General features: G+C 42.7%; 1 protein-coding gene and 1 long non-coding RNA gene across 4 annotated transcripts in view; one reads left to right on the top strand and one right to left on the bottom strand.

Annotated features, from left to right (window-relative positions):
* The window catches only part of LOC142817886 (relaxin receptor 1-like), a 258,818-nt gene that overhangs the window by 126,959 nt on the left and 107,696 nt on the right, over positions 1–24,163 (top strand). For all 3 annotated transcript variants that reach the window (XR_012895405.1, XM_075895823.1, XM_075895822.1), the window contains 3 exons: positions 17,678–17,749; positions 18,320–18,391; positions 19,088–19,159. Coding sequence is in view for 2 of the 3 variants with exons in the window: in XM_075895823.1 (XP_075751938.1) it covers positions 17,678–17,749; positions 18,320–18,391; positions 19,088–19,159 (216 nt within the window). In the remaining variant the exon portion in view is untranslated. The remainder of the gene's footprint in view (positions 1–17,677; positions 17,750–18,319; positions 18,392–19,087; positions 19,160–24,163) is intronic.
* Positions 3,442–6,548, bottom strand: LOC142817885 (uncharacterized). The gene is made up of 2 exons (XR_012895404.1): positions 6,279–6,548; positions 3,442–5,722 (listed from the first exon to the last, which is right to left on the bottom strand). It is a non-coding gene; the product is annotated as an uncharacterized LOC142817885 (long non-coding RNA).

Genomic DNA, 24,163 nt, shown 5'->3' with positions numbered 1-24,163 from the left:
ACGGACGCCGTGTGACAATAATCTCGGGAAACAGGAACTTATTTCACAGAATGTAGGGCCAGGCGCAGGCGGCGACACCATGTCGTTGGCAGAACGCTTTTTCGTGCATAGCACGCCGTTTTCATCGAAGCGTAAGAAACAGCTGCATTTTCGGGCATAGCATTGCATTTTTTGTGCAGCGCGAGCAGCACTAGGGTTTTTATAATTACGTATCTAACTATTTCCTCGTAAAGAGCCCCACCTTCCAATACTTACACAATGATGTTGCGCCTGAGATATGCGTGTTTTCTTTTTGATAGACAATGTTGACAAGAGTATGGGGGCTACTACCGGATCAATATCTCAGGGCATTGAGCAAGTGCCTAAAATTTTACCGAGTGGCTGAATGCGACAGACTAAAATTTGTGCGCTTTAGTTTTGTCGTTAAGAGTTCGTTTTTGTCAATCAGTCCTGTTTATGTAACTTATGAAGCGGTAATGTATATTTCACATGAACGTAGAATTCGCTTGCAGAGTTGACTGGAAACTTACTGTAATACTATTTATGAACCATGTATCGCGCGTTGCCCGGCTGCTCAGCCAACGTAAAAGATCGACAGAGAGCATTTTGCTCTGAAATATGTGATCACGCAACAAAAATCAGCGGAGAGTATCAATATTATTGTGAGTTACTGCACTCAAGCTTTGTTTATTCAGAGCAGCAATGCAAAATATCTGAAGTAGCACAATCACAATATTGAGCGTCTTTACACGTACATCCTAAGCATACAAATCAGGGGCCGAATTCACAAAGCTTTCTCTTTGGCTACGCATTTTCTTAGCCAAAAGTTCTCTTATCTGGAGGGATTACTATAGCGCGGGTATGAATTTAACTTATTCGGCACTTAAGAGGGCAAGGAGGACACACGATAGCCGATGAAACGACAAGGAAAGAAAGAAGTGTGTGCCGATAATATCAAGGTAGCACGCAAAGCGTCTAGCATCGAGAGTATACGATGATAGCCAATGATTTGCTGCATCTAAGTTTCAGTTCTGCGAGCGTCTGCTACAGCGCTTACGGGATGCCGCGTACGTTGTAATAGACGTTTTGGTGGGCTGTGCAAAGCCAAGCACTCGCCTTTATTTAACGACTGTAGCTAAAAAAATAATTGCTCGATGGCCTTAAGCCACCGAGCAATCCATGCACTATCTCGCCAAGTACAAGTAAACAACACTCCAGACCACATAAATGAAACCACACATAAATCGATGCATGCAATGTTTGAAAATGTGCCTCGAATGTCTTCCCCTATTTAACGCGACCAGTTACCTTACATTTCATTGAAGCTGCGCTGCTACTTAACTAATTCGGTGCGATCTAGCACGGTATAGTGGTGAACGTAAGGGTGTTTTGTACCTATAGTCAAAGGTAGCCTTTGTTACAATATTCTTATTACAAGACACATGAGCGACTTTGGTGCCTGCAGACGAATTGTGCGGAAATAGATAACAGCAGTAATCAAATGAAATTGTGAGCGCAATTTCGCTGGTTCCATGCACCGCAGCATTTTTATAAAGCCGGAATGCGAGAACGTGCATACGCTTACGCTTAGGTATATGTCTACGTAAAATGAGGGAGACTCGTCGGGAGGTGTCTCAGTGCTAATGCTTTTCACAAAACACGGTGCAAATATTTCGCCCAGCGTTGTTTGAGTGCGCAAACGAAGCAAGGGACGTGTATACGAGTCTTGAGGTCGAGAGACGTTATCACACGTGTGAAAAGGATGAAAAGAGAGAGAGAGAGACTCTCGTTTCGGCTTCGCGAAAGCTTGAAATTGATAGATAATAAAGACAATTTTCTGGCCCAGCAGACGTCAGGGAATATCTCCGCAAAGCAGGGTCAGATGCTCGGAGAGCATAAAAAAGTGGAGTACGCGTTATATGGGAGTGACAGCCACTCAGAAAGCGAGATGATGTGTGACTGTCCTTAGGTGTGAGAATCAATGCTAATTAAGAGAGTTGAGTTAATGAGCCAAAACTTTCCTAAATAACGATAATGAAAGCAAACTGAGCATTCATCTATTGAAAGTGACACTAGTGACAGTGAACTCATAATAGTTGATTAGCGTTGTCACAGGCCGATATATATTTTTATTTTCTTATCTATATTTGGCAAACTATGAGAAGGTAGCGCACGTTAGAGCCGGCTATCCCAACGTAAGGACAGTAATGTACAAGAATAAATAGCGCACGGTTATACAGTCACACGTGGCGGTTTCTATCTTCTAGTAACCTTAGGAAAACGCATTCTAACTATTTTTTCTATTTTTGACAAAGTTTCACGGGACGTTTTTGCATTTGGCTTCATTCGAAGGAATGACGATATATCAGCAATAGGGCGAACACAAGCACTGCTGCAGTGGGCGAGCGGTTACAGTGCTCAACTACAATCTAGGAGGTACTTGGTTCGATTCGCAGAATCACTGAGCACTTTTTTTTTTCAAGAGGTTGCCCGGTCTCACATTATCCGTGGTGGCGGGTACTAGTTTTTTGAGAAGTAGGCTTTCGCACTTGCTTCTTTCACTCCCCTTTTGACCCGAAAGCGCTGTACTGTGCTCCTTCAAAAATTAAACAATTGAGGGTTCATAATTTTCTCCTCCATCCTCTCTTATCGCAAAAGTGTCCAGTGCTGAAATACCAATATCATACCTGGTATATTACTTTTCACGTCTTTGGATATTCGACCAGCAATCAGTCTTCACGGTGTTTTGAAGAAAATCTACACATGCAGTGAGCTAACTGCTTGCAGCCAAGTTGACTCCCTTTGTAGGGACACGCTTTCGTGCTAATTTGGTGGGCATCATCACATGCAGCAAGATCAAAGAGCACGGACAGTTAGAGCTGACGCAAACAGAGTGATTAGTTTGTGTCTTCTCTCCCGCTATTTGTCATGCTGCACGCTTCAGTGTAATGTCGCTGTCAATGGTTAAAATGAACTATAGCAGGTAATCGAGTTCTGCTGAGAGGGTCCCCTATTGTCCAGAATGGAACAGAACAATGGCAATTTGATTTGTGTGATAAAGAGATACCCTGCTTTTGGTTACTAGAATAAATTTCTAAACTGAAGTTTATTTTTTATTAACAACAGTTCCAGTGCAGATGAAAGGTGCATGGACAAAATTCGTGTATTCAGCTTGACTAGGTTTGTGACCTTAATTGTTTTTGCGAACCGGTATCACAGTATGCATAAATATCACACACATATACAACCACGGGTGATAGCTTGCTTATTCTGATTAAAATTGAAAGGTTGAAATCGACATATTCAACCAACGCAATGTGTACGAGATATGCCATGTAGAGTAGCTATGCTCGAAACTAATCTTGGCAGGTTCGTTCCATTTTACCCAATTTTTCGCCCATGACTGTAGGTTGGGAAATGAAACTTCTTCGAACACACATATTCTGTGTAAGGTTACATTTATTTTTATGCAGTACAAAACAAATTGAAATGTATAATGGCTCAAAGAGAAATAACTAGAAACAAATTCAGCCAAATCATTACCAAACTTACTCACCAATGATAAACGGATTCTCATTTAAAAGATACATACATACATACATACATACATACATACATACATACACACACACATACATACATACATACATACATACATACATACATACATACATACATACATACATACATACACGCACACACACATATACATATGTACACCCATACATACATACATACACACACTCATGTGTAAATATTAAAATGAATGGCTATAAAACAACAATTCTAATACACTCATTTTGAATATACTACAGAAAGTAACTTACGAGAGATATCCACCGGCACTGTTGTGTCTGAACACGGTGTTTCTCGAATTATCTCGCAAAAGCTTGATGCATAGTTTTCTGCTGCTGCCCAGTGACAAGCAGTGTTTATAAAAAAACACAAGAATAAAGCCCTTGACAATGTCATGCTAAAAAAAAGGGCTTTGTATCAATATTTTGTACATGTCTGCAATATCACTCTGTTTATTTACATAGCTTGGCTCATTCACAACCCACTAACAAAGCATGTTAGGACACTTGGGCTGAAAGTTGGCACAGCACGAGTAAATTCTAGACAAAACATGAATAATACAATTATAAGCTACTAAGCTACTTGGTGCAAACAGTGTTTATATTGACAGCTATAGGTGCCATTTCGTTTCCCCAAAACACTTCTCAAAAGTAGAATCAACTTTATTTAGCCAAACGTTTCTATTCTGGCCCGTCGTGGTGGCTCAACGGTGGAAGCGACTCTTTCGGCCAAGAAAACAAAGACCAATTATTTTTCCAGTTCGTGAATTCACCCCATACTAACATTGAGGCAGCTGGTAAGAGTGCTTTTGGAGAGAGGAAACCACCCCATTCCCACCAGTTGTGGCCTTGGGTAGATACTTCACTTGGACAAAAATGATGAAAAACACTCCTCAAGAAGACTTCAAAGTTTGCACATCAACACAGTTCCCATACAGCTGTCTATTAGTCTGCTTGAAAAATATTGAGTTTACTGGTGGGAAAAGACTGTACACTATGTGAGGTGATGCTCCAGTGCACTGCATGTATGTCTTGCTGCTGGCCTCAACTGCGATGTTGCTCAGCACATATGTGTAAAATAACAACTAAGACTATGCCACTGCAAATTAACTATGTGTCATTTGCATGAAACAGGGACCACAATAAAAGAACATAACAACATTTGCCTTCACAAAGTTAAAAAAATGTAAATAAATTTCCACAGAGTTTTCACAGTTCATCTTAGGATAGTAATATTGATTGTAAACACATTCTTATTTCCACTAACAAACTATTTTAAGATGCCAGATTCAATATTAGAGTATACCAGCACTTTTGTAGGGCTAAACAATTGTACAGGCACTTAGAAAAACACAAGTGAATGCATAGTATAGCTACATATAAAAATAAGTACTTTTATTTCTAGTCTGAGTAGAGCTGCATAGATGATAAGTCACTTGCATTACATTATGAACAAACCTATCCGAGCAAAGTATACATTTAAAAAGTTACACTTACACAGTAGATAAGTAGACTGTTGAAGGACGGACAGGCAGTGGGATAATACCCAAGCACTAAAATCTTCTGTTAAGATATACTAGGAGTAGTGATGAACTACTTCCTTCAAATAAAATAATACACATAGATTCACTTCCCAGAGCTTATACACTCATGGCATCATTGGTGCTATACAAATGAGTGTACACTGAAGGATTACATTGACTAAGTACATGATTACTGCATCCATGGCTTTACTTCTTGTACTACAAAGAATGCAGACACAGTTACCATTGGCGACCATGGATGCTGTGATTTCTGGCATGTAAATGTAGAGGCACGCAGGCACTTAACACACATGTTAAAAACTTCAGCTCAAAAATATTTGCCCACTAACACTACAGCAGCCTTTAAATTAGTGTCATAGTTTGGTATCTTCCAAGCAAAATTTAAATAATTTTGAATGCAAGCAATTGAACTGCTGAATAATGCACTGCTAAGAAGTTAAGCAGCAGCTGCTCCTGACATCACAATGTGCTCTTTCTGCTGTTGTAAACTTTGAGCAGGAGAACAGTCACTGGCAGTCCCTTTATACTTGTTGGTCTTCTGTGCTCTGTTCTTGATACACTGTACATGACCGTGGAGCACCAAACCCCTTGTTACTGCTGGAACTTAGAAAAATACAGATCATTGTTACAACCATGCTACATGCAAGAGTGTATAGTTGTCAATTATGTGCTCATATTTACAGATATTGTGGTATTTTCAGGGGCCAATGACAAGCCTCAACACACACACACACACAAACAGTGAAGACTGAAAATATATTTAATATGATACAAGAGCAAAACTACAATGTTATAGATGAAGGCATGAAACTTCTGTCAGACATAAAAAGCCAATAAAGTCTCTCCTATTTTGACTTTTACACTAGGTGCGAGAAGCAGACCACAAATAAGTTCACTAAGAAATACAAGTGAGGCTGCATTACAACGCAACAGCCAATGTTCCTAACTTTAAGGCTGTCTAACATAGCCCGCTCACCGTACTGCGTATAGGAGCAAATGGGCAGTCTAGAAGACACAAAGAACTTGTGGATTATGAGTGTGCTTGTTGCTGACATCTGTTATTTTAAATGAAGAAAACCTTTCAAAAATGCACTTCATCAGGGGAAATAATCATACGCAACAAACACAACGGGCTCCTACAGGTGCCACCAACACTCACCATTATTGTTGATACCAGTGTCTTGCCGGATGGATATGCTGCGTCCTGCACAGAACACCAAAGGAGCGCTCCATGACTTGGATTGCATGTGTGCTAGCTGCATCGCTCTGCTGCTGAAATAGGCTAGCCACAGACAGAGAAATGAGAAGCCATGGCTTTGAAACACACTGAACGTCACCTTTAGAGATCAACAATGCATACTTAGGTCAGGTACAATTTGTAGAAAAATATATATCACTATGCAATCGTGGTGAACATGTTCGGCTGAAACATAAGCAACAGCGCTGAGAGAGAAAAAGCTACATTAGGTAAAAGATGCAGTTACTGGCCCTATGTCATCTGAAGCTTCTTCAATAGGTCTTTCTCCTTACAAGTTGTGAACAGCCAGGCAATTTTCACCCACTTGCTATTTCCTTCCAGAGCACTTGATCCACAGACGGAGTCACAAGCTCGAGAGCTCAATAAGGAATCAAAGTATTTGTGCTCGTTTCAAAGCACAAGCTTTGGAGCCTCAGATTATTGGAGTTTCATTCATAAGCTGCAGGCTTACAGCTTTCAACATTCTCAATTATCTTACAATTTAGTTCTATAAATGTTGAATAAGAATTATGTGTAAGAATATTACAGGTATCCACTGAAAGCAACCATGCTTGGGTTTTCAATTTGTGCACAGTAAGTAATGTTCACGTAATCGTATGTATTAAAGAAAAACTAACCTTGCAGCCAGCCGTTAGGCAGTTTTGTGCGCTCGAAGCTCCCAAGCAGATCGCAGTCCTTCTAGATGAGGCTGCCATGCATGCTTCCACGCCCCATCCGCTGAATGATAACAGTCCCAGCAGTGACATAGACTTGCATAGTTAGGGAGAACGCGTCCTTCCTATTTTTGTACAGGTGCTCCAAGTAATGATGAGGATTGATGTGCCATAATGTTCAACCGATGAATCACAGGACCTTAACAAACCAATCTCTGCGATCTGCGAAGAGCCAAAAACGAGATATTTAAAAACAATCATTAAAGCACTCACTTCTAATACTTATTTGAGGAAGCTATCACTTCGTTAATGTGACCAAAATCTGCTATAATCACTTTGAAATAAACTGAAGCCTCATGTAAAATTTACGTACCGTAATATATATGTCCTACTGAAGTATAGTACAAGCACAGTGGTAATCGTCTATAGAACTAATTTTCCAAAATAACATAAATTTTTAAGTGCAACCTGGCTTCTGAAAAATAAATTCCCATTAACTTTCCAACTAGCAAACGTGGTCAATCGATAGGCCCAACCTCATAATCAAACAAGAGCTCACTTGTATCAAATCACAAAAAACTTTTTATGTATTTGCTCCATAATATATGTATGTATATAACAGTAGTAGTATATTTTTCATACTTCAACTTACCATAGAGAAACATTACATCTGATGGGCTTAAAAACTTGCACACGTTATAGAACTGCGTGAATTATAGTACTGGTGAAATTTAGTTCTGCAAGGTGAACTCACCGATGGCAGCATTTAGTAGCCGTCGGTGTCATGAGGAACCAAGTACGGCCAACAGGCAAAGGGCATCTGCAGACTGGAAGCTGCCAATGACAGCAATGAAGGGCTGGCCAGGCGTGCACGTCCATTGATAAAGTGTAAGAACTGGCCATGACCAGCTGTTGTCAAGGCTCTAGTGCCGTGAAAAACGATGGCCAGACAAATTCGGAAACCTGTAGTTAGGCGATATTGGCCTACAACTTCATCCAAAGCAAGGCACCGGTGAAATCTTTGCTTTTTCTGGGGGCCGAAGGGAAGCTGGACGTTCACGGGCTCTCGCTGCCACATAGAACTCTAAAGTTGTTACCGAAGAACAGTCTAGGCGCGCTTCCAAAGTAACACGATCCACAACAGAATGTAGCATCTCGCAGTTTTGGTTGATCACATCACAGCGCTAGGACTATGGTTATCACAAAAAGGAGAAGTGACGACTTAATAAACAAAAGCGCCAAGCTGCCCCACCACAACTTCGCCGGGCAAAACAGTTATCAACGCTGTCTTTCAATTTTCGGTCACACGAGCACAGCTTGTTCACAAGTCTTGAAACGTCAACACAGCACCACCGAACAGTACATTGCTCTCAAGTAAATAGAAGCGTACGGGCTAACTAGTGGCGAAGCAAGAACCGAGCGCGTAGTGCATACGTTTCCGTACGTACTTGGGGTCACTCAAGTAACGTTTCCAAACGCTGTCAATCCGAAATGTCGCACAGCACCCAGCTGAGAGACTGGAAAGTCAAGCGAACGAACTGTTACCGGCACACAAACACACATTGCAGGCTTCTCGAGTGCTAGTTGCCGTCGATACATCGACGCCGATCCCCGCTTGATAACCACACCGACGCACAGGCTTCGCTGCGCTTCATCGTACACCATTGCACTGCCACAGCTTTCCGCACTGCTCACACGCACTGAAAGAGCTGCTGTAATCACAACACATCCGGTCAAACGCTGAAGTAACTCGTGGGAGAAGCATTTGCTGAAAGTCGCACCGACCGATATGCTGTTTACGACGCCATGTTGTTTTCGACAACTGCACCGCACGTAAGAGAGCTCTTAGGAAGTACCTGCACTATTTTCACGGCGTGAAAAAATTTCTATTATGTGCGAGGGGGGTGATATGACGAACAGGACAGGCGTGCCAGATGAAAGAAGTGTTTTGGCAACGTCACGGAGTGAACTGATGTAGAGGGTATTGCTTCACAACCAATAACAAGCTGTGCCTGTCGGCCAAGCCGTCGTCTGCTCGCGTTTGTCGTCTGCTTCGATCAGAGCATGCGACAGGGGATTCGCCTTCGCAACGCTATTATTCTCAGGTCAAGTGGTCACTACGTCGCACAAAATACATGTCAGTGGCTCGCTCTACCTTTGAATGATGTTCGTGCGCCAAGTTAAATGACTGGTAATTGACGCAGGGATGAATTCAGCCAAGGTTTGCTCCAGAATGTGAAAGTTTGCATATTTTCGGTGTCATACAAAGTTACTAGGGTCATTTCATTCCGATTGCTTGCCATAATATCACGGTCCATATCGGTGTCTGAACAGTGAAGGTGAAGATGCATGATTTGTTTGTAGTTCAATGCGTAATCACGCGCACCCCTAATACGCTTTGGTTTACAAAGTACGCTTTGTTCGACATCGTCCCAAAGTGTATCGACAGCTGTATTTCAGAGATCGCAACCATTGGACAGTTAGAGCCAATGAAAGTACACTAGAGCACAAACTTTAGGAACCACTCACTGGAAACTTTCTCTCATTTTTATTTCCAATAGCTTGCAAAGAACGTGCTCCCATTAACCTCTTTGGTGGTAATTTCCACCAATGAGGCAAGGATCTTGAGTCGCACTTTTAATTGGATGAGATGGGGCGCAACACAACAACATAACAAATAAGGTTGATCCTATGTCATGTCGCGTTCGAATGCACTGACCATTCACGTATCACATTGGTTTTCATCCAACCACAAATCTTTACATGCGTAGTTTTATGCCATTGACGCCCAATAGAATTCTTCAATTACTGCGACTTCGAACTTATTGGACGGTGGTGGTTGTCATCACCATCCACTGCGTACAAGGGAAACAACACGCGAAACTCAAAGTGCCGAAAGAGATAAAAGCGCACCAGCAGTCATCAGGCAGCCCTTAATGGGCGTGAATTAACTCAAAACCAGCCAGGGCACCAAAGTATACCGCTGTGGCAGCAGGTTCTAAGTAGCCACATTGTTCCTAAGAGTGGTCCGGACCACTCTTGGGATTCTCTCTCAGCCATGCTGTTTTTACGCACAATTTCGCTTCGTGAATCCACTTACGAGCACTTTTTGGTGACGTAAGCAAATATAGCAACTGCATCACCATCGCTGACATGTTCCCGGGCAGTCACAGCGCGCTTTATTTGCAGCGGCCGATGTGACAACTATGGCCTCTTACGACGTTTTTTCGTTTCGTGAATCAACTTACGCAACAAAATTTCTCTTGCGCAAAAATGTTTTCGTAAGTGAGCTTTGTGAATCCGGGCCCAGTACCGCTATTTCAAACCAGTCGGCGGATGATGAGAAGCGGTACACGTAAGCATGTATTGTTAAAAAAGGTCACAGCATATCCATGGAGTGCATGATGATGCTTGGGCTAAACGTTTGCCCGTCCTTTTTTCTTGCTTCCGTCCGTCCATGCGTCCCTCTGTGCGACCGTCCGTGCGTTCATTCGTCCGTCTGTGAATCCCTGCGTTCGTCCGTGCATCTGCCCATCTGTCCGTCCATCTAGTGAAAACTCCAATTACAGCAATCTCGCATCTTTTCAGCATTCATTCAGCTTATAGAGCTACCACTATCCAGCAGCCATTCAATGGACTAAACGAGAGGTGGCACTCGCGGACTTTCTTACGGCCTGCGCTTCGTGTCTACTACCCACCTTTCACGGCTTCTAGTTCATGGCTATATACTAGGCCACTATATCAATGGCCTTGCAGCCCAACTGTAGCCAAACCTTTCTAAAAACAATGAGGTTACGCCCAGCGAGTAACATGGCAACACTTCCTGGTCATATTGTGCTCAAAGTGCGTCCTTCTGATAGTAGCTTTTTAAGTAAGCCCCAAATTCAAGCAAACTTTATTGATTATTAAGCCACCAATACTAGTATGTGTAACTTATTTCATCAGAAACAGCTATCTTTTTATATATGAATGCCGTGCGTGAGTTTCCTCCTCCATTGAAAAGGGTGCACGCGTTCCGCCCCTCTTGTCCGGCCGTGGAGGTGGCTACCTACTACTGCGACAACTACTACATACATCGCGGACGTACGACCCATGGCATGAGGAGCTTCGCCTCCAAAAAATAGACCCCGCGGAAGCGTTGATGAACCCTCAGTGAGAGATGGCGACATCCTGCACACTTAACTGCGACTTTTCTATGGCGTTAAAGCAAGCAATGAATTGAGCAAACACTGAACCGTACTAATAATCAGAGATAGGCAACTTCGCAAAGTGGATTCGTAAATATCGGCCTGAAATTCTCATTTCCGAGTCTATGTAACCCGGTCTTTTGTCGCAAGTAATAGCGCTAAATTGGCGGTATCATACAGTGTGTTCGGTCATCACTAGAATTGTTCCGGCAGCAGAAGGTGCATCAGCCGTCCACAGACACGAACAGCGACGTCATTCTTGAATGAAAAGTATTTCACAGCACAGCGCCCACGGAAGGACAAGTTCATACAAGTTTATATCCGTCAAAACAGATGCGCTGTGCCCCAAGGAGTCCACGCCTCCAGAGCCAAGATGGCAGTCGCGAGTGACCGTAAACAAACGAACACTGCTATATAGTGGTCCCACGTGACGGCATCTGGCCAATACCAACGCTGTGCCGGCCTCGGAGAAGTTGAAATTGGAGGAAAAGAGAGAAGGCGAGTGAATAACCGCATAGGTTGCTACATTGCTAAGATTTAAGGGCTTTATTTCCAGTCATGTACCTTCCCCTTCTTCCATTTCCTTCTAAGCTCTACGTTGAATGAAGCTCTCCTGCGTGGGCAGCAGTAGGGCATGCACTGCGCTTGCGACATTCTGCTCCAGCTTTTCCCGGGTAACTGACAGCGCTAAGCGTGAGCGACGTCGAGATCATTATTTTCCCGTTGCTTCACTGTCTGCGAGGCAGACATACAGAGGCCTTGGCGTCGTATAATAGCACGAACGAATCAATAGGCTCTGTCTGCACACAAGGCACTGAAATACCTGCTCCGGTGCTTTATGGCGCGCAAAACGCTTGATGTGCTGTTTTTTTTTTTAGTAAGTTGTGCTGAGCCCTTCGCCTGACGTCGACAGCGCAAGGTCGTAAGAGTGGTCACAGCTTTTCTACACGCTACTGGGCAGGATGTGCAGCTATAGCATTGCGCCAACTTGACGGGACTCTATATAATCACCTCCTTACCTTCCCAATCATCACTCAGTGGGCTATTTTCCCTCCTCTTTCCAGGTGTAGAGACACATACTAGAGTATACTGCCACCCAGGCCGACCTCTCTGCCTTTGCATGAATAAATTTCTCGCTCTTCAAGTCTTCGCGAAATTACTGACTCTCTTTATTTCTAGATTTTTTTAATTTTCTTTTAAGCATGCATTGGTCAAATAGCCTATCTCACTCGCCCTACTTTATGCCAGGACACACCGCGGTGACTTACCACCTTTACGGTACTAGACTGTTAAGGTCAAGTAGGTGGGTTCGGTTCTCGCAGGATGGTGGATGTGATCAAAAATTAGAAACTAGTGATGTTAAGTTAGAACGCTCTAGGTTTGAGCTTGGAAACTTACGTAAGCAAACTGCCAGCGCAAGGACACAAAAGTAAGGAAGGACAGGGCAATGTGTCACACTCTATCTTGTCTTTGCGTCCTGACGCTGGAACTTTAGTGTCATGTTGAAGTTCGAAGTTACGTCTTTCAACGCCATCCTGGAGTGCTGCAAGAGCAAACGCAACACATACAGGATTCATTCAGCTCTTTTTATTTTTTTGTGTTAAGGGAAAACGTAAATGACTACTTCGATATCGAGTATCTGGGGGACAATGAAAGGACTGACATGCAAATTAACAGTAGAATTTAATGGGCGATTGAAACTGTACTGAAAACATTTGCGGTGAAAAAATCTGAAAGTGCCTTTAACACGGTGCTGTCTATCACCGACCCCCGGTGTGCTCTCTTTTGGGTGTCCCGAACAGCGTTTGAATGCATCAATGCTCTCGCTTTTATACGTACGTCGAAATGTTCAGAAATAAACTGACTGTCTTTTTACCTACACTTTGAACATTAGCAAGACGGAAAGTTGGGCCAACTGGTTGCCGAAATCGGCAACCAACTTCAATTGTCAGAAATGGCAAAAATGGAAGTGGTTTTATGTTAAATCCAAGAGCCGGATAATGAGTCTGTGGGAATCCCCTTTGTTCAGTCAGAGGTAATATGAACCGCAGAGACAGAGCAGAGTTGGTTAGCTGATTGATTGGTTGGTTGTTCTTCAGAGTGCTGGCGAAACCCACCACGGGGAATCGGCCACAAAACGAACGGTACCTCAGACAGAGAAGAGACCGACGCTGGCGTTTATCTGATTAAAGCTTCATAGGGGGGAAGCTCTTTATAGCGGCCCCCGTTCGACCCTCTTATTCGTAGTGTGTAACAATTGTTACATTTTAGCCTTCAAGGTGTTGCCGCTGAGAGATTTCTTCTGTGCGTTGTTGAACAATAAAAAAAATAGTGCTCAATGTACATGCCAATGGTTGCTAATGGGGAATCAAAGACAGTAGCATTCGGCTTTTAGTTAACGCGCACGCTGCGATCCCCATTGGCAGCAATTGACATGTGCATTGAGCACTATCTGTCAAAGAAAGGGTTGCTACGTTATGCTGGCTGGTTGTAACCTCCTTAGTTTTAGAAAGGTTTAGCGAGTGTTGATCCGCAGTGCCATGGATACAATGAACTAGTATATACCATGAATGAACTCGAGGTGGTTAAAAGTAGGAAGTAGATCCGAATAACACAAGTCGTAAGAAAGTGTGCGTGTGCCACCTCTCGTTTAGTCCTTGGAATGTCTGCTGGATGGCGGTGGTTCTACATGAGGAATATATATTAAAAGATGCGAGATGGTGGTGCTTGGAGTGTTGAATAGATGGACGAATGGACACATGAACACGCATGACTGGAACACGCACATGGACACGCATGAATGGATGCATGGGCGGATGCATAGACGAACGCAGGGACGGACGCACGAACAGATGCAAGCACGGAGGGGCGGATGGACACATGGACGGTCACACAGACGGACGCATGGACGGACGGAAGCAACAACGAATGGACGGACGATTGCTTCGCCCCACTCTCCATCATTCACTCAATGGATATGCTGTCATTTTTTTTTCATGCTCCCGCCTTGCACCCACGTCTTTGGGCATATGAGTATGGCGTTTCCCGCCACTGTGTACAGCGGTACACTAATGAAGGGAATTATTCGAGGGTCTTGGTTTCTGTCTTACACACAGCTTACAAAACCAAGAGATAATCAAGCTAAGGAAAGAACAAAAGGACATTATTCTTTGTTTTACTAATTTAGTGTAAGGTTATTCAACTAAATTGAAAGGAAGTAGGAAGAAAAGAATAAGCCCTTTCCTTAGGGCTTGGCAATTTCGCTTATTCATTACATCACACATGACCTCAAGAAATAAAGAGTGGTGTCCCCTGTTGCCTGTAACATCGTTGTTCATTGTTTTCTTTGCTCCTTGCAAAGATACAAATGTTACAATACCCCATGTGCACAGATGTCGTTGGAACAAACAGCACCTGGGAAAAAGCAGGTCATAATCAATTGATTGATATTTGGGGTTTAACGACCCCAAACCACCATAAGATTATGAGAGACACCATACTGGAGGGCTCGCAAAAAGTACGACCATCTGGCGTTCTTTAACGTGCACCCAAATCAGAGAACACGGACCGAAGCCACAATCGAATTAGCTCGCAGAACACATACAGCAAAAGGAAAGAGCACCAGGTTCTTTGAAGTCGCCATGTCACACACAGGCAGCCAGAGCACGTGAAATCACCAGACACTAGCCGGCTATCACTCTGTGATAAGCTGGTCTTCAGCGATCAGAACCTCCACATACTGGCGAAAACGACTAATCATATCGCCAATAGATTACGGCTCTCTCTACCTCGCGAACCACAGCAAGGATGTGTCATTGTCTCGAAGCATCTCATGAGCAAGACATACGAATAGCGTATGCCTTATATTTCTAATTATCAACGACTTCATTTACGAGATGAAACCTAATTAGCACAATGGAAGAACTGGCAGAACATGAATGATGTACTATAGGGCGGTAGCTAGCAGCCACCGCCATCACGCCGATAGCACAATAGTACGCTCTCGTTTTTATCAAAGGGAACGCAGAGGGGCGTGGCGTGAGCTCTGCGCCGGCTGCGTATACTGAATACCGACAGTTAAAGCAAGGCCATTCGCTGCTGGTGTGTTCTGTTGGCAAACACAATAAGGAGTCTTGGTCGCTGGACAATCGCTGATAGATTATGCTCGCACTTTAGTCTCGCAACGGGTGATGCCACCAAAGGTGAACGTGCTTTGTTTCGCTGTGGGTTAATGGAGCTGTAGGCAGCTGCCACAGTGCGCAGGCCGTGCACTCGCGTGTTCCTTTTCATTAAGGACGACACGGTGTAAATGTATACAGATGTCCGAGTGAGCCTACATTCACTAATTTTTACGGACACATTAGGCTTCGCTGGTCCACGGCAGTTTCTCAATCAGATCGTAAATGAGTCGCAGAAGTAACCGTTGCCGCAGAACCGTCCTTAACGCTTACGGAGTCCACCGCAATTATACGAGTATTAGCGCTACTTCGTAAAATCACGTTATCAGTTTGTTTATGAAGGACGATGGCAGTGACATGCCACTAATTGCTAGTTTAATAGCCATTAATGAGTTGTATCATACCGGTGCACGTTAACAAAACGGATATGGAGGTTGGCCAAGCAACCAGGATTGATAACTCAGAGGGCCGCAATCCATTACACGCATTAATACACAGATAAGAAAGGCGCTGCAGTGAAAATAAGCAACATTCACGTGGCATTCCCTGTAAACCAAATGAAGTAATAGTTTCATGGAAGTAAATATAAAGTTAGCTGCAGACTGATTGTGCACCGATTCGAATGGGCGCAGTAAGGAATGGTCGTTATCAAGAGGAGCAGGGTTATGCCTGGCATTGTTTAAGAAAGCGTGGAGGCGTTCTTACACATTCAGTGCGCTTCAGCTGTGCAAGTTCTTCTACTGAAGGGCTACTGCTTCTTGCTGAGCCATTAACACCGAAGCATCATGGCACCACGCTATCAGTACTCGCAAACACTGCCTCTAAACCCGTCTGGTAGCATTTGTGATGAGAGCGTCAAGCCGAATCGGAGCTGAATCTGAAAGAGAGCCCAAGCCGGAGTTTCGGCTTAGGCATGGCTTCTAACCAACAAAACTTCGCAGAGTAAACTTGGAAGACACTTAAGCTTCACGTTCAACAGAAGAACATGACAGGGCAATCGAATGCTATGCGCACCGCCTCCTGCAAATCTCTACACTATAGTGAACTAGAATAATCTAGTTCACTATAGTCACAACGATACCGCAAAGGAACGGACGTCTCTGAGCGTACGATTGCCCATTTCAGATTCTCCTAAGATCCCTATAATGTCATGCCCAGTTTCGGTCTTCCCACTGCGGAATACTTTTTTCCTTTATAAAGGAAAAAGTATTTCGGGTACTTCACAATTATTATACTAATAATGAAGTACCGCGACGCGTTCGTAAGGCAACACGCGACTTTACGCTGCAGCTGACATTTTGATGACTTTGCTGCTGGTAGTGCACGGTGCAATATGCCAAAGCACTTTGTAATGCGTGGCTCCTTGTAGCAACTCTTAGGTTCCTACACCTCGGGGTATTCTACGCTTTTCACACGCAACCGTGCGTGGGCTAAGGAGACTCCCCTCACTTCAAGGCGTTTTTATAGAGTTTTTTTTTCTTTCCTAGTGTTTTCAAGCAATGACCTGGCTCTGTGGTAGAAAATTTGCCTAAAACCCAGAAGACTTGGGTTAGATTCTCACTCAAGAATCAGGGCTCCCACTTCTCTCTTTTTTCTTCAAATCTTCTTGATATATTATTCACAAACAACGCTGATACATAGAACAATGCAAATGACGCCGAGGCTAACATAAAAAATTCTGTGAAATAGCTTCGTTACAGCTGTCACTTAAAGTGGCCGCATGAATATTGAAAAATATACTCTATCTGTAGCGGCAGAATCTCTGGTATGACTTTTTTTTTTCTTTTCCCAGATTAAGCTCTATGTTCATTTTGATCTGTACACGACGTCTTTTTACCGCCTATGTGGTTTACGAAGTTGAGATGAAATTCTAGTTTAACATGCGGATGTTTATTTGCTTTGCGTGTGCTGTGATTTGCCGATATGTATCATTTTTGTTTTGCGATACTGAATAGTCGTGTGGATCTCTTTCAGGGCACTATTTCCAGCTTGCTTCTGTTCCTTTCAATAACAAATTATGAAAAATAAATTACTAAAATCAATGCAACGATTTGGTATAAATGTACATATTGACAGAATGGTAGTTTGGCTAGTTGGGGGACTGAATATTCACTTGTTTGTACTGCTTGGAGTGAATAAGGTAAGAGATTAGGGCACCATACAGCTGATGCCACGCCTGTTTTTCATTCGTGTTTATTTCGTTAGAGCAAACATGTCGATGTATATACATTTGTCTACTATACAGTTTCCAACACTTGCACTGAATTTGCCTTGAAACCCAGAGACCTCAGGAGCTGCTCGCTGACAGACGTACAAGAAGACTTGTTCGTTCATCCGAAGAACCTCACTCATCTGTGAGTACTGCGCACGCTTTTGGCATCTCCGCAGTAGTAATACTTTAGGTACATGTAGTTGTTGGCTGCCTTGCACTTTTTGTCGTGTTTTTCCGTAGTCAAGATTGCTGCGAAGAAAATCACACTGCTGCATATATATATATATATATATATATATATATATATATATATATATATATATATATATATATATATATATATATATATATATATATATATATATATATATATAAACATATATATATATATATATATATATATATATATATATATATATATATATATATATATATATATAGAAAGTGGATGAAAAAATAACCAGCCGTGAGCAGGAATTGAACCTACGACCTTAGAATAACGCGTTCGATGCTCTAACCACTGAGCTACCACAGCGGCCTTCCTTCCATTCACTTTTTGGGGTTTGTATGTGAATTTAACCCATATATGTGAATATTTTTGCCATTTGAAATAATTACAAAAGCATGATTCGCCGCCTGTATAAAACCTCGATATAATGACGCAGTTCACTGACATTTTGGTTCATTTTTTATTACATTCTTTTTTTTATAGTTGGCTCGATGGCAACGATATTGAGTCCGTTCAACCACGTGCCTTCTCACATCTGAGTCGTCTCCAGGTTCTGTAAGTCACATATCGCGAACTCTTTTCTGATATGATTTAGCAGTACTTAAAAAGGCAATAATTTTCAGGAATCTGGAAATCAAGTCTTAGAAACTTTTTTTCACTTTATTTAAGACTTACCCCCATATTCACAAACGCTCCTCGATTACAATTTTGTCCTTCACTTGACTGAGCTGAGCACTGCGCCGCTTCTCGACTGAAATTGACGCTGAGCTTTTCAAGAACTACTGCAGATTATTGCCCATATGCAGTGACTCGGTTTGACAGAAGATGGCGCTTTCCTCGATTTTTTATCAAGTCAAGGTGAAGCGTCGAGTGAAGGAATGTTTTATAATACGGCGGTTAGTGCTGTGGAACGCATGATGTAAAGTTACGATATGTCAAGGTCGATGATTTTTTTTTACATTACATTGATTTGAACAACGTATCTTATTGGCCTCGAGTTTTTTATTAGTATTACTTTTAGTTATTATTAGTATTATATTTATTACTTTATTGGCCTCAAATTTTTTATTAGTATTACATTTCGTTATACGATGCTGCATAACGAAGACACCACTGGAGTATTGGTAACTGAATTTCAATTGTTTTCACAGATGCTATTGTTTTCTATATGAACGGCTCGCATTGCAGCTTTGTATCCAGAGTACTAGGCCTACCGTTGTGCTTGCTTCTCAAGATCTGACGCATCTCTAGGTCTCTGACAAGGAACAAGCTTGTCCGCCTCTCAGCGCACGACTTCACGGGTCTTGTCTCTCTCCGAACACTGTAAGTTGAATCTAGCACTTTAGGGACCTTTTCTGAGTGTTCTGATGATATATTCAGTTTTATCATTTGGAACACTGCTCCTCCAAGGGTTCTAGGTGTATATTACGTATTGTGTGTTTTCTTTCCTTCTATAAAAAAATGTTCAAATATGTCTTGACCGTCGTGAAGAGCGTAAACGAGCCATCAATCCAGCTAGGGAAAAAGCAAAAAAAATATGTATATTTCTGCTTTTTTGTAGTAGGTTGTTGTGCTGATTGATTGCTTCCTCACAATTATTCCACTTTGAACTTTCTCTCTCTTTTGTTCTAATCACATGTTATATCCCAGTAGAAGTGAGTGCGACCGAATAAATAGTAAGACAATGACAATTGTTGGGATGTAACGTCATAAAACCACCGCATGGCTGTAAGAGACGCTGTAGTGGAGGGCTCCGAAATTTTCGACCACCTTGGACTCTTTAAGGTGCGCCTAAATTCAAGAACATGGGCCCCAAGCACTTGCGCTTCGATCTAAAATGCGGCCGCCGCGGCCGGTATTCGAACACGTGACCTATGAGTCAGCAGTCAATAAACAGTGAGAGCAGCTGATGGTGTGATAACGGTGAACAGATAAGCTATTTTTGTCTGTTAAATGAATTAGCTAAAAATGCAACGCTGACCGCATGAGGCTTCTTTTGTCCGGCTCTGTGGTACAGTGGTTCCGGAGCTCGGCTGCGGGACACGAGTTCGATCCTGGTCGCGTCGGTAGCGTTTCGATGGAGGCGAAACGCTGAGGATCATTGGCTCTGCGATGGCAGCGCTTGTCAAAGAAGACCTGATAGCCGACAGTACAGGAACCTTGCCCTATACCAATCTCGGGAAGCTGGCAGTGTAATTGAAGGTACTATTCGTAATTAATGATATTATTATTATTATTATTATTATTATTATTATTATTATTATTATTATTATTATTATTATTATTATTATTATTATTATTATTATTATTATTATATTGGCCTTTTTCAAGCAAAAGTGTTACTTTGACATGCCAACGAAATACATACGCCTTATTCGTAAACTCCTGAAAAAGAAATGTTCTTTTGGCCGGAAATATTTCCCTGAAAGTATAACTTGACTTTCTTAGCAAGTGCGGGAACTTTGGCGTACTTTTTCAAAAGACTGCTTTTACCCGCAGACTAACTTGTGCTCGTAACAAGGTCAGATCAACAAATGTGCACGAATTTGGACTGACTGTTGCTCATATGGAATGGTGCTCAATAGCTTGACTGCATAAAAAGGCAAAGAAGGCCAACTGAATTCGGCTTCTTGGAATAGTAGGTCACTCTACCAAACATCTACTGCCTGTAGCCCATCGAAGCTGGGTCGCATCATAAACCATTATCAAGGATCACGTCAGTTGGCACTCAAGAAGGACCTACATTCTGAGTGTTAACAAAGTTAATTTATAATTGAAAAAGAAACAGCATCCAAAGCTATTGACAAGAAACGTAAGGACGTCTAATTGTGAAGGACGCCTTACATTCACTTTCAACACTAAGAATCCGATAGTGTTATCGACACCATTAGAATCCCCTTCTCAGTCAATAGCCTGCCTTTGCTCCTTCATGTACACCTCAAACACGCTGCAAAAAATAAAGTATTGGGCGTGTCAAGCTTTCCTGATATACTTGCTCGAAATACAGTTGTAGAATGCCCAAAACTCGCATTACAAGTGCATTTCGTGAACCTAAATAACGAGAACTTGCAACCAAAGAACAGATTTCGGATTATTCTTTCCCGTATATAAAGTGAGTATTATGTTTATGCATATTCGCTTTTTGTAGAGCACGGAATATTGATATTAAACTTTGACTCGAAACAATGAAAAGCATTGTGTGTGTCTATGAAGGCTGTCCGCATGATAACCTGGAACAAGAAATAATTTCGAATACACTTACTTCAATCAATTGTTTGAAGGTGTTAGAGCAGCAGAGAGAAAATGAGGGACAGTTAAAGACCAACAAAGAATAACACTAAATGCTACCCGAGCCACAAGGCGAAAAAAAGAAGTTGACCAGACGCACACTCGGTTTGCTACTCTGCTCTGTGGGGAAGAATGAAGTGGCAAAAAGAGAGCTAAAATGAAACAGTAAGATAGGCAGAGTCACAGCCACACTTGGGGCAGCTCAAAAAATTTCTACAGGTGGTCACACAGATCTGTTGACAATAGGTGTTTTAGCAGCTCTCTCGTTGCCTTGTGCGTCGTCGAGAAAAACGTATCCATGCTCAATATACAAAAAATATTGGCACACAAAGTAACAGTGTCAGTAAGCCACCCTGAAATGAAAGCTGAGTCACCATGAAAAAGCTAAGTAAAGGGGATTTGATTTTGCTCGTCATGGCAATCATTTGCTACTCTAGTCTACACCGCAGGGCAAAGGCCTCTTTCTATGACGTCTGATTTAGTCGATTTTGTACAAGCTGATTCTATTTTATTCCTGGGAACTCAAATTTCTTTACTTCGCCTGAATCACTGCCAATGTTGGTTGCGCTTGATGTCCCTTGGTTGAGGTTTATGTAGCAATTATCTCTCTATACTTTTTATTGTACCAATCTTCGTCGGTTCAGGTGAAGCACCAGCCTAGCTGAGGCTACAATGGGGCACTCAAAAAAAGAAGAGGGCGATAAATGTAGTACGTTCCCCGAAGCACAAGCTTCTTCATTGGCGTTTAGGAAAACCTCACCAATAATTTCTTCCCATACGTTAAACAACATCACGCACTCAGAAGTGATAGATCAATAGTCACAACTTCCTCCCACCAACCCTACTTGAATTTTCTTCGTTTATCTTCACTCGGCTGCTTCCGTTTTCAGCTTATTCCTAACTTCAACGAAAGTGGGTCATTCCTTGATAAATACACGTGTTTTGTGCTAAAAAGCGAAAGGGCGTATCTTCCGGTCAGATCTGTACAGCATCCTGGTGCCTCTCTCGCTTGACGTTTTTTCTTGCGGAAATTTGTGCATTTCGCTGGGATCTTACATGTTGTATTGTGTATCGGCACGTTGCGGTCAATACTGGCACTGGCGGTAGCAATGCTGGCGAAACCAGGGACACCGCAACCACGGAGCCTACGTACGAGTCCCCTCATTCTTCCCCAGAGACGCACCAATGCAAACAAAACTACAAAGCTAAGCTGGCACTGAACAATAAAGAATCGATCGCAAGCACGGACGCAGCAGGCGGTATATCTCCAGCAGCATGACGCAGAAAATGGAAGCTGCATTCTGGTGCTTCATAGATGAAAACACGAGATCAGTACAACATTTTTAGGACTTTGCAACCGGTGATTTCTTATAGATTGACCCACCTTTCTGTAGCGGACTTCATCATCAAACATATATGTTCTAGTTGTTCAACGCTAGTCGTCTCTTGATAAGACGTTTGCTTTTATCACCTTCAAACCGATATGGGACCATGGCCCGCAGGCAACTGGTCAATTACCTTAAAGTACTACTCATTTCTACCAGCCCCAAATGTACACTGGCCTAAGTTGTTTTCTAAAACAACATTAGCCATCAAGCGAAAATATAGTGACAAGGCAAGGAAATTTCTAGTCCAATTAAATCGGATGAACGACGTCTTTTTGCAAGCTATGTACACACGAACGACTCAATTTTTCAAGCTACATACCAACAGGCTCAGCACAAGAGTCTTCTACGAGAAGTTTACCTACGGCGTAGAAAAATTTTTTGCGCTTACTGGCAGCCTATCAGACTCGGTTGCTCAAGGGACTTCAATGCGTAGCGTGATTTTGTCTATCTAGTCTATAAAATTCACTCGTCACTACGCCCCTCTGTAGTGAACATGTTATCTTGAAGAAAGTGCATCACCTCATCTACGGGCAGCCGCGTTAAGCATATTTACTTCGTTTACCCTGTCATCACACCTACAGAAAAAGCAGTGCTTAGTCAAGCTGCGGTACTCGTACCTTTTTCGCCGTTCCCACTTTTTAGCATTGTGCTTTTTTGTTGAAGAATGAATCATAAGAAACTAGCCCGATTCGTAGCCCTGCATTAATTGTTTCCAGCAATAGAGTAGAATGTGCAGTTTGGGTGAATCGAGGGCCAAATTGAAAGTGGTGGGCGTGTATGGCGTGATAATTACTTGTAAGCACGCCTCGCCTCTTGTCATAGCACCCGAAAATCATGATTGTAGTCACTGTAGTGTCCATACTTATCAGTGCAATTGCCGACTTCAGCAACACATTTCCTTGAGTCAAGGAGGATAGACGGACGCAAGATTTTCTATTTGAGGGGGGGGGGGGAATACTCGTTTTCCGCGTACCCAGACACAACCCACGCAGCAGCCAATCAGAGAGTAGCAATACAGGGCCATCTAGGATATCCTCACTCAACTGCAATTTGTATGTACTTTTGTGAGACAGCGCCGCCTATTGTATTGTTCGGGAGATCCTGCCTTCTTTTTTTCTCGTCTCTCCTTTTTGCCGTTACGCGTGACGCATGACAAGGTTGGACTACGAGGACCTTCACCCCGATTAATCTGAGAAACTCGAGAGGTGAATCTGTCCCATCCAAACACGAAGATTCAGCGGGTACAAAAGATGTCCATGTCTCGCGGCCAGCTAGCATGAGAAGACAGTCCGGTTAGGGCGCACACTGCGATTGCACAGAATAAGTTTATTTTCTCTGTCTGTCTCCAGTTTTTTTTAATCGCTTAGTTTTTGTGGGAATAAGGTAATTTAAGTAAAGATAGAATGGGGGCTTTTTTCTGAAGAGAGAGGTACAGAGCTGTCGCACTGAAGTGTTGTTCGAATGGATGCGCATATGCAGTGACGTCGATGTCTTTTTCTGCTAGCCGACGTACGTCAGGCGGTGACGTGTCATTAGCTCTATAGGGCTATCACATATGGGTCCCAAAGGGAACCAGAGTCGGCCATGGGGTTTTTCCACGTGCCGTATCACTGCCATTCTCCGGGTGCGGTCACGTGGAGAATCCACATCC

This window comes from Rhipicephalus microplus, chromosome 5, assembly GCF_043290135.1.
Source record: "Rhipicephalus microplus isolate Deutch F79 chromosome 5, USDA_Rmic, whole genome shotgun sequence".
NCBI lineage: Eukaryota > Metazoa > Arthropoda > Arachnida > Ixodida > Ixodidae > Rhipicephalus > Rhipicephalus microplus.
Note: the sequence above shows the minus strand (reverse complement) of the source record. Positions and strands in the feature narration are given on the sequence as shown.